Source organism: Anabrus simplex, chromosome 2 (assembly GCF_040414725.1).
Source record: "Anabrus simplex isolate iqAnaSimp1 chromosome 2, ASM4041472v1, whole genome shotgun sequence".
NCBI lineage: Eukaryota > Metazoa > Arthropoda > Insecta > Orthoptera > Tettigoniidae > Anabrus > Anabrus simplex.
Genome location: NC_090266.1, coordinates 960,746,246 through 960,761,498, shown reverse-complemented (window position 1 = coordinate 960,761,498; position 15,253 = coordinate 960,746,246). Strand labels below are relative to the sequence as shown.

The 15,253-nt window shown below is 38.2% G+C and overlaps 1 protein-coding gene across 1 annotated transcript in view; it reads left to right on the top strand.

Annotated features, from left to right (window-relative positions):
* The window catches only part of LOC136863220 (methionine aminopeptidase 1), a 405,036-nt gene that overhangs the window by 82,757 nt on the left and 307,026 nt on the right, over nt 1-15,253 (top strand). The window contains exon 2 of the mRNA XM_067139589.2: nt 12,976-13,027. Coding sequence (XP_066995690.1) covers nt 12,976-13,027 — 52 coding nt within the window. The remainder of the gene's footprint in view (nt 1-12,975; nt 13,028-15,253) is intronic.

The following is a 15,253-nucleotide window of genomic DNA, read 5'->3' as shown; positions in this document are numbered from 1 at the left end:
GAAGAAAACAGCTCTTGGTTGAAACCCTCTCTTAATGTCTTTTGTTCTTTCATAGAACTTTCGTACCTCGTTTCTATCCTTCATTTCATCCAGTTCTTCGATTCTCTTTCTTTCAAAAGCTCTTTTCTTATATCTACATATCTTATCTGCTCTTCTTCGTTTCTCTCTATACTCTTCTACTGTTTGTCTTGTTCTCCTTTGAAGCATTCTGTTCCTAGCATCATTCCTCTCTTGGATTAATGTTGAACATTCCTCATCAAACCATTCTGCCCTCTTTACCAATTTCTTCTTTCCCAGGGTACTATCTGCAACTTCACTGATAGTTGTTTTCAGTATCTCCCATTTATCTTCCACTTCTCCTTTCTCCCATAATTCCCTTTTTATTGCCAAAGATTCAGCTATTTTCTTTTTGTATTTCTCTTGCAATTCCTCATTTTTTAGTCCTTCAATATTGTGCTTTGCCTTTCTTGTTACTTTTTCCGTTCTTGCCAAATCTATTTTTTGTCTGTACTTGACTCTAACAAGATAGTGGTCTGTATCTGCATCAGCACCTCTGCAGCTTCTAACATCCATAATATCTGATGCATGTCGCCTGTCTATGATAACATGGTCTATTTGATTTCTTGTCACACCATCTGGTGAAATCCAGGTCTCCTTGTGAATGTTTTTCCTAGGATGCCAAGTACTTTTAATTATCATCTGCTTTCCACTCACAAAATCAATCAATCTCAATCCGTTATCATTACTTACTTCATGCAGGCTTTCTTTCCCTACTAAGTGTTTGTACACTTCTTCTCTTCCAATTTTTGCATTTAAATCTCCAAGGATAATTTTCACATCATGCCTTTGAACTTTATTAATTTCTTCCTCCAATTTGGTATAAAATGCATCTTTCTTCTCATCTTCTGCCTCCTCAGTAGGGGCGTACACACAAAACACAGTTACGTTGAAGAATTTTGCCCTAATTCTCACAGAGCACATCCTATCATTGATTGGAGTAAAGTTGATCACGCTTTGCTTTACTGACTTATGTATGAGGAATCCTGTGCCATTACTGCCTGCTTTTTCTCCACTGTACATCAAAATATGTTGTCCAGACATCATCATCCCTTGCCCTTTCCATCTTAGTTCCTGTAGAGCTGCTATTTTCACTCCATACTTATCCATTTCATTCCTTAATTCTTTCAACTTGCCAGGTCTCTTCAATGTCTTAACATTCCACGTTGCTAATACAATATCCTTTTTCCTTCTCTTTAGCCATTTTTCTCGCCGGTTCGTCACCAAGTTTTCCAGTCCTGCATTATTCATTCTTAAGGTATCCGTAACAGTTGGTTTTTTACGAGGTAGGGGAGTTAACCCTACGCTCAACCCCCAACCTGGAGGACCAGGGTATCACTCTTAGTCTGGATCATCACCTTAGACCTGTCCGGCTTGGGTGGCCCTACCAGGAGCAGATGCTCCCGCCGGTATAGCTCTAAGGATCATTTGACCACGCAAGCTTCCAATAAACACCCGGCAAAATATATTTTGCCTTCGTCAAGGTGGTGATACCTTCGGGAGGCTCTAATTAGCATATCTTTTAGAAATCTCCTCAAAGCTAAATGAATTAAATTTGTCTTCTAAGTAATTCTTTATAATCATTACTCACTAAAAACTAGGGGTTTGTATGGAAACTTAGTTTGCGGGTCAGTCATGTAAAACAGAGGAAATTTTCACAGTCTCCAACTTCAGTCGTTTTTAGTGGAAGATGTTTTTGGCTTTAAAAACGAATTGTGTGATGACTCTGCCTGTGCAGGCAAGACCTAATGTTTACAGTGCAGTATGTCTTCTTGTATGGGCTGGAATGAATTTGTTACTTTCATTGACTTGTTATGAATGGTGTGAAAATGTTGCTCATACGGTTGGTGTGTGCATTTCAGTGGGCTTGGCAGACTTTCATGTAATAGAAAGTTCTGGATTGGTGAGGAAGGCAATGGGAAACTACTTCACTCTTCATTTTCCTTCTTCGCCTCTTCAGTGATGCCTGGGCCATATGTGACAGCTAATGGCGGAGCTGTTGAGTTTCCAACCAGCCTTCGTGCCGAGTACTTGACATGACATAGGTACTTGCATTCTCATCTCAAAACTTTGAAGTCGCGATTAAAACATTATTTTTCAACTTGTGTATACAATGACTTTTCGTGGATTCATGATGCGTTCCACTGTGACATTGGAAATATCTAACTTTAATTGAATGAAAGCTATAACAGTTAGCTGGACATCATCACCAGTGAAAAGTTGATAGCCTACAGTGAGCTGTCCAAAGGTGCTTTAAGAGATAAAATTCAGTTTCCTTTTGTGTATCGGTGTGAGAAAGAGCGTTTCATTACTAACTTAAGTGAAAACGAAGTACAGAAATGTACTTGATGTACATGCTGATCACAGACTTAAGCTCATCAGCATAAATCCAAATAGCCAGGCTGAGTGGCTCAGATGGTTGAGGCGCTGGGCCTTCTGACCCCAACTTGGCAGGTTTGATCCTGGCTCAGTCCAGCGGTATTTGAAGGTGCTTAAATACATCAGCATCGTGTCGGTAGATTGACTGGCACGTAAAAGAACTCCTGCAGGAATAAATTATGTATGTATATATGTTAGTGTTGAGATCATTCTATCTTAAAAATAAATTTATAGGCTTCAATGTAACTTAAAAGCTATTCAGTCCATCAAACACATTAGTTAAAACAAAACACTAAAACATACCTGTTAAAAAATACATACTAGTAAACAAAGAATGACATGTTTCGTTCTCCATGAATGTCTTCAGATTCTATCAAATCACTTTTAAATCATGTGTGTATAATGTATATGTACAATGTTGTTTATGTTGCATAAACTAGTCATTGATTATGAATTGGTGAAGTTATGAACAAATTTGAACAAATAATGAGTGTATTAGTCCTCTACTATCACTTTAGAAAATTATGGAAAATTTTCTGTTCTTATCATAGCTGCTATTCTCCATTAACTTCAGCAACTGTGTTTGGACTGATGCCAGTTCTTTGTTTCTGGTCTTGCTACCTAAGTTGGGGTAATGTGGAGAAATTTTGTAGGTAATAACTCTGTTTCATGGAGAGGGGAGAGGAAGTACCGGTTGGTGGGGTGATTGGAATGCGTGTGTATGTGTGTTCGCATTAACTCTGTACACTGGAGAGGGGACGGTGAGTGCTGCTTCTTTGTCTCATAATTTTTTTTGTTTTTGTTTTGTTTTTTTGAGGGCATCACCAAAGTGTCTCCATCTGGTACCTGTTGACAGCCAACCTCTTTACCTCACTCCAGGTCTTGCCTTCTTCCACTGCTTCAGTGCACACAGATCTTTGCCATGTTTGTTTGGATCTCCCTTTCTTCCTTTTACCCTACGGGTTCCAAACCAGTGCCTCTCTCACAATGGCTTCATTTCCCTTCCTCAGCATATGACCAATCCATTTCGACCACTTTATCTGTATGGCCACTTTGGTTTCTCCTAAGTTCATGGTTAGAGATTATTTCCGGCCAGTAGATGTTGAGAATCCTTTGTCAACAGAGGTTGACTCAGGTTTGCAACTTGGAGGTAATTACTTCAGTCACTTTCCAAGTCTCAGACTCATATGATAGAATTGACTTGACATTACTTCGAAAAATGCAGAGTTTTGTCCTGATAGTTTTTCTCTTGTTCTTCCACACCGGATAAAGCCGGACATACACACCATTAGCTTTTAAAATACACTGCAAGACATTCTGTATACCTATATCTTTTGCAACTACACTGCCCAAGTAAGTGAACTTACCCACATCCTCGATAGATTCACCATTGAAGACAAGTGGGTCTAATTTGTTGGTGTTAATCTTTAGGGCCTTGGTCTTCTTTGAGTTGATCATTAGTCTCATCCTTTTCCCTTTCTCTACCAAGTCTTCAAACCTTGCTCGCATTTCTCTGAGTGCCTCAGACAGGAGATATAAATCGTCAGCAAATTCAGCCTGTTGGCTAATCGATACCACGTTTCGCATTTTGAGTCGCGTTCCGCATTACTGCGTCGATCACAACGAGGAACATGGTTGGCGACAGGATACAACCATAACATACTCCTGAATGTACAGATACATGCTCTGATACAAGACAGTCATGAATTACTCTACGTATATAATCCTGGTATCGCTGTTGGGAAGAAACTTGACATGTGTAAAATACGAAATTTTACAGGAGAGGCATAAAAGTCTTTCGGTTTTAAGAGATGTAATTTATGACCAAGATTATGAACAATTCTTGCTTATAATTATCCATTAGCTTCCATTTGATGTTTAAAGATCTGCAGAATGTTGACATTCACTAAAAAATTAACAACAATGTTTTACATGTTGCACATAGATTTCTTTTTTTGCAAAACGACACACAGGAGATTTGTTTCATTAGTATCCAGTAATCGAGAGATAGTGGGTTTGAACCCCACTGTCGGCACCCTGAAGATGGTTTTCCGTGGTTTCCCATTTTCACACCAGGCAAATGCTGGGGCTGTACCTTAATTAAGGCCACAGCCGATTCCTTCCCAATTCCTAGGCCTTTCCTATCCCATTGTTGCCATAAGACATATCTGTGTCGGTGCGACGTGAAGCAAATAGCAAAAAAAAAAAAGTTTCATTAGCTTATGTAGTTTATTATTTTAAAATGTTAACCAAATTAATAGTTCAAATTGCAATAACTGTAAGAATAATGGTACAGTACATAAATACATTTTACATTCATGCACTCACACAAAAGCGCACTTGCTTATATGTTCATAGGTGTACATTCACATTCTCATCCAGCATGTTACTTGCACAATACAATGTTTTGCTTCTTTTATGTTATCGTGAATTAAAGTAACAATCTGTCAGGTTTCACAGGCAAACTGTCATAAAATTCATGATCTCTCTTAATCAATGGTTTCAAGCCTTGCAAATTATTAACTTTGGATTCAGAAATTGGCAACAGCCTTTCATACAATTATTTGAGATCCTGAAATAGAGCACTCATTCTTTTCCTGCAAGGAAGCGTCCTCCATTCTCTGGTGTGATGAACCTTGTACTTAATGACCCCGTCTGATAAGTACTGCAGTTGGCAAATATCAGTAACAACAGGATTTCCAGTTTTCTTCCCTGGCCTTATAGATAATTAGTTGGACTTTTGATCTTTGTAATTCTTAAAGAAAGTAAAGTCAAGATTCTTAATCTTGTATGGATGTTTTGGTCTTGCTTGTCGTATTCGCGCTATATAATCCATTCGGGAATTCGTGGGTAGTGTGAAATAGTGTTCCAGACTGGAATGAATGCTATCACATTCCATCATAGTACGATCGTTGCCATAAGACCTTTCTGTGTTGGTGCGACGTAAAGCAAATAGCATCATTGTATGGTCCTTCTCCAGGAATAACTGCTCAACTAAGAGTGTATGATCATGGAAAAAAATTGGTTGTTCTATTAGAGGAGAGGCACTATTTTGTAAATTTAAATTCGATCAGGTTGCCACGTTTTAATAAAAGGGTGAACTTTATATGATATCATTTTGAAGTACTAATTATCGCTTAAATTTATGCCAACCTCTGTCTCAGTTGTAGAGCCATTTCAATTTTTTTTCCACGGCTGAACATGATCGCCAAATTGATATGTACATACAAATAAAAGCACTTTCACCTTAAATGTGCATCGTAATTCCCTTAAAGCCACACAGAAACACTAATAATGCATGTACACTACACATGTAATGAAAACTGTGATACAATAACTGACTGTTAATGCTCTAAAGCAACAATTTAGAATCAGAAACCCCACTTTCTGATATCCCATGTAAAGAATTACTGTGGTGTCTTTTACTGCCTAAAACAACAATATTGTACTTTATGAATATACGTACCTGTTATAGTTACTTAACCTTTTCACTGTTTGCTCATTCCAATAAACATATAACTATTAGAAGTTTATAAACGCTTCTGTATCCCCTAGTTTTTAGTTTGTTTTGTTATTCATTCATTTCCCATGTCAATTTCACTCGCTACATATCTTTCGTGGTAAATTTCTGCAAGTTTATTCGATACAATGCACTTAAGTGCATTTTAATAGACTGCCAAATACACCCAATATCTCCTGTGCAAATAGCAAGAACAAGTAGGAGCTTTTGTACTTGCAATTTTAATGAGTTGCAGTTGTGGTAAAGCTCCTATGGTATGCTGCAATGCACGTAGGAGATTTTGCCAGCATTCCAAAGGCAGTGTCACATAGGAGGTCAAATATTTTCTAGAATAGCAGCTATAATTTCAAAATGTCACATAGGATGTTTGGTCAGATTGTAGAGCATGGTCTGGGCTTTCCAGTAGGAGAAAAAATTTGATTTTCACCCATTACTGCACATATGAGGTTTTGTTCCAGCAGCGACGGTATGTTTCTTGTATGAGATTAATAATTTTTGGCGGCTGTCCACAACGCTTCGCTCCCTTCCACATGGCTTCTGTGCTGATCATATCAAAAGCTTTCTCGAAATGAACAAACACTGCATAGAGGCAAGATGACCATTCGGCACACTGCTCCAGAATTACCCTCAAGGTATTTATTTGGTCGACGCATGAGCGATTTGGATGAAAGGCTCCTGTCAGAGCCTCAGGTTGACATACTTTTCAATTCTGTCAACAGAACCCTGGTGAAGACTTTGGCAGGGATTGAGAAATTTTGTTGTTTTTGTTGTTATTGTTGCTGTTATATCTGAAGCCATCTCTTTTCACTTTCAACTCGTTTAATTTTTAATTGTTCGGTTCTTCAGTCTACCAAAACTACAGTATTACTGGATATTTGAAACAACTTACCGTATGTGGTTTTTTTTTTCAGTTATTTTATAAATTTATTTTTGGCAGACCAAAAAAAAAAGAGAGAGAGAGAAAAACAAAGAAATAGTATTGAGAGAAGCGCAGTCCCCCTCCAGTTGTTAGTTTGATGTATCCCCCTTCTTTGGCAGCTTCACCAACAACCCACATGTCCAGTTTGTTGGCATTTCTCCATTAACCCATAATTTCTCAAATAGAGGCTCCAACATATTGGCAGTGGTCTCCGTATTATGACTTCCGATGGAATGTTGTCGGCTCCTGCTGCCCTACCAATATGCAACTCCCTCATTGCCTGCTTGGTTTCCTCCACTGTTCAAATGCAGATTTTAATCCTTGGGTCAGGCTGAATCTCTTCTTCTTCCCTGACATGTGATTGAACTACCCGTTAGCTATTTAGAACTGCAGAAAACTATTCCTGCTATTGCTTCAGTTGATTCTCAGGGTTAGTTAAGAGAGTTCCATCATTATTTCTGACTGGACAGTTTCTCTGAATCTACTTTCTTGTCAGAATCTGATGATAGTATAGAGTTCTTTGAGATTTCCCTTGTCTGCCTCCTATGCCTGTTGAGATAGGTCCATTCATCTGGTACCTGTGATTCCTCCTTACACTTCTCTTAACTTCCCTAACCTTTACAGCATATTTTGGTTACAGTTCTGCCTTTCATGCTTCTGTCTTACATGCATTCATTGCCTCCTTTATCTCTTTCATTTCTCCAATGTTTTTCCATGTCTGTTTGGTTATCCAGTCTTCTTTCCTCCTATCCTTACAACCCACGTAATTTTCACTTGCTTTGGTAAAGACAGATCTAATCTTCACCCATTTTTCCTCAATAGTTTCATCCTTCACTTCAGTGAGTGCTTGGAATTGATTCTTTAATTCTCTCTTAAAGACTTTCTTTACATTTCTGTCATCCTTTAACTTTCCAAAATCCACCTTCGTCCCATTGCCACATGATCTATCTGAGTCTCAGTCCAATGATCTGGTGATACCCAGGCCACGTTGTGGTAATCTTTATGCGAAAATATATTACCACCAGTAACCTGATTGTGGCTGCACAGAAGTTCACAAAGAGCTGTCCATTCTCATTTCATTCTCCTAGGTCATGCCTTCCCATGATTTGCTCTAGTCTTTAATTGTCCTGACTCACTTTTGCATTCGAACCTCCTCCAGCTATGATGATATACTTCCTCTTCTGTTTCTTGATCATGCTATTGAGGTGCACATAAAACGCCCTTTTGGCTTCTTCCTTCACTGTCTTGGTGGATGCATAGCACACTATCATCACGATGTTTCTGATATTGGTCTTGAAACGTGCCACAATTATCGTCACCGAAAGTTGGATACCACTCCACAAGGCTCCTCTTGGCCTCCTTGTCCATCAATATACCCACACCTTTACAACTCAATCCCGCTCTCAGACTATCCCGGTCAGAGTATATAAAAGTAGCTCCATCATGGGTGGCCAATTCTCCAAACTCACTCCATCTCAACTCGCTTAATCCTAGGATATTCAGGCATGGCTCTTAGTACATGCAACTGCCTGTTGTCTTCCACTTTCCCGTGGAGTTCTCACATTCCATAAACCTTTTCAAGCCAAATGTCGTCCGTTATCTTTGAATTGGTCCGGTTTCTATTTAGTGTTTCTTTAATGGATTGATTTAAGGTTGTGTGAGTTATTAGTCCACAGCACCTGAGCTTGGTGGTGGGGCTGCTGACTAAAGCCTCCCAGCCTGTTGTTCTCTGTTGGGGTTGTCTTCCTTAGCCTGTGAAGATCCCTCTTCACTGCAAGGCAGTGGTTTCCCTCTCTTCATTTAATCCCAAATGGGAAGATTGCCTGCTCCGCCAACTTTGCCGAGTCTATTAATATTGTACTTTGGCAAGATTTGATTCTAATGGCTAGAGCCTAGATTTTCATGCAAATGCATGTTTTTAAATAAGCTACTTACACTTCTCAAACTTTGCAAATATTCGTTTTATGACTTGCTGATTCCAAATAACCGTTACGTTTCCCTGCATGTTTGCATGTTTTGGCCTTTTTTAGGAGAAAATTCATGCATAATGCATATTTTAAAGATTTTGGATTAAATCGCCAATATTTGGACGTTTATATTGCATAATATGACTTTTCTTCAGACTTTGGCGCATATATAATATTAACTTGCATGATAGTGCCTTTTATGAATGTTGGTTTGCAGAATTTGGGATCATACGTCCACGTTACACAGTACATCTGTTATTGAGAGATGGATAGAATGTCTCCTATCTGACAGTTAAAGTTAGTACATACGGTAGAGATCCTATAAACCAATTAACCAAGCAATTTCTTATCTGTTGCTTGAGTAAAGATTGACGTAAGCCGGAAGGCCCCACATTGATCTCTGTAATTCTTAGGAATAAGGTGTCCCAGTTATAAATTGTTATAAATTGAACCATAAATTGTGCATTACCAAATGACAGCTTTTTTTCTTCTATGTCAGACATACAAAACAAAACTTGTATCACACTTCTGTGAGGCTGCGTTACTGAGATAGCAGCTTACAGACCTTGGTTTTGCACTGAACCTTCCGTTGTTATCCTGGAATTTCCTACCCGGAACTCTTACTCGTCACATGTCTTTGTTATTGCAGCTTGAATCTTTAGCAATTATTGAAGATATCATCATCTGCAATCATTGTTCAGAGAAGTAGCTGTGGCAGCTGGAGATAAGCTGAACAGTACGTTCTGTTCAAATCCTCAGTTTGACTTCGTTAAGCTTATAAAAGAAGTATTGTGGGGAAAATGCAAAAGACATACAATTTGACCTCTTTTTGTCCCAAATGTATTTTTTTAAGTATGCATCTGTCACTTTTCGTGACGTAGAAAGGTCATTTTCTGCGCTTAATAATGTGCTGACAGATTAACTTATGAGCTGTTACGAGCTCAACTTCGCTTACCTTATGCATACTTCTCCGCTCCGATTCAGTGCACATTATATTGCGCTGCTTCACGAACTGTCAGCTTACAAGTCTGTCTCACCACTGCTTGGACTGTTCCCCCTCCACGCGCAATCACCATGACGTCACCCGGTTCCAGTATTTTCTCGAGCTTGCTTCGCTTCCGTATATATACTCGCCGCTTTCTCTTGTCCAGCGGTCAGGTGTGATTGATATGTTGTAATCGGCAGTGGGAACTTGAGCAGTGTACACGGCTGGACTGTGTGCATTTCAATTTTTACTTCATTCTTCTCTACGTACTGGGTGAGCAGACTTTTATTATCATCATCCATTCAATTTTGCCCTCTCTCTCTCTCTCTACATGGGCTTTGCTATTGCTTGGATTTCGAACTCTAGTCCCTTCAGGACTCTGCGAAATTACGCTGTGCCAAACTATTGACTTTAAACTTGTGGTGGAAATGTGAAGGAAGAAGTGTTCTGAACTAGCGATATTATGGTGACCTTCAACTTCTAAAGTGTTGTGCATGAACTTTGCCTTCCCTCGTTTTGAAGTGGGACTTGACAGCCTGATCATTACTCAATTTCCCTTTCCCTGCGTTTTGTTTCTTGGTTTTCTTTTCCTGCTCCTCTTTCCACTCTCCTTTTCGTCTCCCATTCGTAATTTCTCATAATTTACTAATGAAATTTGGTAATATTGTGGTCTGCCAATTTCGCACTGCGTCTGCTATTTACATTTTGAATGTTCTAGTATCTTCCTGTCTCAAACAAGTGTGTGTTAGATTGTGGGGGATATGATGTCGTTTTATTGCGTACTCTTTTCGGTACTGGAAAGTTCCCTTTAACTTGTATAATTTTTACTTGTTCATTTTCAAAATTTATTGCTGTTTTCGCACGGCATTCATGTAAACGTCATGTTGGAACTTGAATGTAATGAGAATATTAATTTATTCCTATAGCCCTTATCTCGTACCTGAGTATACCAAAGATTTATTGTAATATGTGTGGTTACCCTTTTTTTTTCTTTAGTGTCTGTATGAACCAAAATAAGACCTATCAATAACTTGTATGATTCCCTTTTTCTATGGTGTATCAAATGGTCCATTTTACTCTCTGTTGTGAAAACATTTGTTATCTCTTTTGAAGTTGTTTCAATATATCTGTTCATTTTTCTAAACCTGTGCTTTTGGGAGTTCTCTTTTCTGTGTTCCCTTTCGTTTTGCTTAGTATGTACCTACCGCGGAAATTCCCCTTGGGAAAAGGTCCATAATTGTAATCGGCACACGGCTTGGGATGTTATCTGCACTGATTGTGGTTACTTGAAGCATGACATTTGAATAGTGCCATTACCCCGTACTTCATGTTTCCCTGCGCTCTGCTTGCTAAGTTCTCTGTGCGGCATACCAGCACATATTTTTGAGAGTCCTTCGCTTCCTTCATATCGAACTTTCGTTGATATTTGTCAAGCGATTGCTGCAAGTACTTGGAAATACATACTCATATTTGATTATACCAATGTGCCGCAACAGAGCTTAAATTAAGACAATTTGGAGAAATTAGTTTTTGTACAAGGTTTCAAGAGGAACTGAATTTTGATAATGCATATTTTCCAGTTTATTGTGCATGTTTTGTTATATATTATAGTGCATGTATGCATGCATATTTTGAGATATGATTGTGCATAGAAATCAGGGCTCTAGTAACGATCTATGTCAAATTCACTTTAATATTTACCCATCTGTACTTGTTACAGAATCATGGAAAAATGGATGTGTGTATTTAAACTTGGTAATCTGTTTAGAATATGATTGAGTTGTAGCTCTAAGTTGTTCAAAAATTTTCAGCAGTAGAAGGTGCTACAGAAGGGGCCTAAGGTATACAACTCGATGTATCTCTCTTATGGTTGGTTTTACACTGAAATAGCTCATGCGATTTTTCGTTCTATAACTTTTTCCAATACAAACAAAAATAAGGGAATTGTCAGTGGCAGTCATGTGTAAGTTTAAGACCTAGAGCTGGTAAAAAACCCTATAGACTGTAAAGGGAATTGCTGCAAAGATTGTTCCAGCAACGTTTTAAAGGCATTGTGCATCAGTCAGTAGTTTTTTAATATTAACCTGATTCATGGCTTTCTTTTATATCGGAAGGAGGAGATCATATCAAGATCAGCAATAAGGCAAAAGACTATGAAAGTGCAAAGGGACACAGAGAGCAAGAAACTGTATACGTTGCAAGCTGCTGACAGGTGGAGGACTGCCTGTTTATATGTCAAAAAATAAATAAAATAAATGAGGGAACAATATGAGGGTTGGACAAACATGTAATCTTGTACATGCTAAGTGATGTCCCGTTGGTAATAGGTAATACAGCTAGTATGTACTAAAGTAGGGGTAAATGAGTTGAAGGAAGTAATTTTATGTTTCTGCTGTTTAAGAAGCATTTACACTATTTTCATACCGTGGAAAACAAATTATTCTACTACAGTTCTGCATTTCTTAGGTGATCTGTTTTTGGTGTCATTCTGTGTATATGGAGAATATACCCAATTGATGTTGAAATCAGATGCAATTTTTTGTGTATTGTTTTAATTTAGTCACTTAACATACAATACCGATTACGGAACATAGTAATATAGGAAGAGTATCTTCCTCCTTCTCATTGTCATCAGTTTGTCGATAGTTTCTCACCTAGATGGCCGTGGTTCAGATCTGAGGCAGTTCAAGTGAAATTTTAGAAATTCAAGTGAAGTGTAACGATTCAAATTCACCATATAACCTCTTGTATTTTGGCTCATGACTTGAGATGAGTCATGTAAAAGTCCAAGCTTGTTTTTTTTTTTTTACCTCTTATCATTAAAATGTGCATTTGCTTTCTCCAGTCATACTTTGGCTGCTATATATACATCTCTAATTATTCCCTAGATGTTGACACTGACTTTTATGGTTTCATATTATTTCTTTGAGGAGCTATATTTGGGTATTTATAGTGGTGAGAATGTAGTAATTCTGTTAAATTTAGAAATAATCATAATGTTTCTTATATCAATTGAAATTTTATAAATACATGTCCAAAATATGCAAATTAATAGTGTTCCATACAAGAAAAAGCTTAAGAACGTGTAAATGGCCTCACCTTTAAGAATGTGTATAATCACTAAGGTATTTTTTCTTTCTCTTTACAGGAATGTTTCAGAGGAAGTTGGAACCTCCACAGGAAGCTGCATGTCACCCCACGTGAGTAGTGTGTTATGAACCCCTGTATTATAGATTAGATGAATCACTCAGACTCATTTGTTCATTTCATTCATATTTCTTTTAGCTTAGGCTTATCAACATTTTAATCTGGAAACATCACTGATAACTCTTATAGTCTAGTCATTTTAGGAAAATTACCTTAAACTGTTAGAAGCATGAGAAGGTGGTTCACCAACCCCCTGCAATTTTGTGTAAAGCATCTCGCCGGTTTTAACATAATGCTGAAATACATTGGTTCCTCTCCCTAAACCGGGGTAATATAACAAGATGTGTAGTTATGGGCTAGAAGACGGGAAGAATCATGAGTGCCACTATTAATTCACTGTAAGTACCTTGAATGAACCCGTAAAACAAGCACAGATTTGAAGATCATATACCTTACAATGGGAGGTGCACACACAGAGCAGGAGCAGGTATTGTATAGTCCGGAAACTGCTCTGCATGTCAAGTCTCGCAATAGCTCACTTGGCAGGGTAGCGGTGGGAGTTGTGATAGTGGACGGTAATCAAAGGTTTGAATCCTATTCAAGTATTTTATTTTTATTTAGCCACCCTTTACCTGGGATGTCATAAAGTTGCATACTTACTAGCTTCCACAGACTGATTTGTTTATTTGGCTATGTAATGGGCCGTATGTATTGTGGCATAGGGTATTGAGCTGGGTTGGACGAGGATGAGGAAGTGATGGTCTGCGGCTAGGTCACAGACAACTAATTAACTACGTCGTACATGTTCCAAGCTTCATAGACTGCAGGTAGGGAAAAGTGTACTCCATTGGAACAATAACAATATCTGGTGACAGGTAAGTATGTAGCTGCGCAAACTCCCCTCCTTTGAGGCAAGCCACAACAGAACAAAAAGCTTATTCACTGCCTCATAATTTATTCCAGTGACGAGTATGTGGATATGTTACTCATCTATGAAGAAACTAGACAGAATGCATACCAGGCATAATACCTGTACATACCTGCCAACTTTTACGGTTTATCTGTAAAATTTATGGAAATTGCAGCATTTTACTGTTTTACGGATGGACGGTGTCATTTTACAACTTCGCGGACAAAAATTTGAAACATTAACGTTCGATAATCACTCCACTTCTGTACAATCGATTGTTTGCGTGGGTCGAAGGCAAGTGCACGACAGTCGATAACTCATTCTTTGATATAATTGGTATTTTTAACCATGTGATGTTTGTGTCATTATTGGAATTGAATTTAAAGGCGGGATAACAGTTCTTCCCTGTGAATCTTAGATTTTGACAGGCTCTGCTCTGCAAATTCTTTGTTCCGCTCCGTTCGCTTGTTGTTATTTAACCCATATTCTTTGACCACGTGAGTGTTGTTCTTTGTTCATGAGGTTGGCGTTCCTTCAATGTTTTGGCCTATTGAGGTTATTACATATTTTAATGAAGTGTTTGAGTTTTTTTGTTATAACTTCATGTTTTGCAGTTTCCTGTATTCGTTGTCTAATTGCATTCATTCCAGTGACTGTGTATACTGCTATTAGCAAAGTCCATTAAATTATAAAGATGAGAATTACATTCGTTCCGTGTGTGTGTACGTTTTTTACCATGTGCAGATTCCTTGTTCACGAGGTTGGCGTCGTGTTCGTTTAATGGTTTAAGACTTTGTGTGCTTTTACATGCTTTAATGGAGTGTTTGACTGCCTTGAGTTTTTGTTATAATGTTATGTGACGTTCAGTGGTCCAGGTTCCTTTCGATGTTTCAGTTTGTTCTCTGGCATTTTCATATGCTGTATTCCTATTGCAGATTATCATGTACAAATCCAATAAGAAACAGTACTTCCAGAGATTTAAAGAATCATATTCTGTTGATTTTCCATGCATACTAAAAAGAAGAAAGGGAGAAAAATTTGCCTCTTGCACGGTATGTGGGTGTGATATTAATATTGCACATGGTGGAAGATACGATTCAATTGATGATGAGTTAGTTATTGGCATTCAGACTTCCAACATAGTGAATGATCTCTAGGATACAGATAAATCTCTTTTCTTTTCATCAGTGAGAAACTACGTTTTTACTGCCTGTGACTACATCAACAAGTTCCCACTCAAGGATGGTGTGTTAAAGCATGCTCAAGTTGCTAGGTTAGACAAAATTTAAGATGGAGCCGATGGCCTTCGATGTTGGGCCCCTTAAAACAACAAGCATTATCAGCAACAAGCAAGCAAGCAAAATTTAAG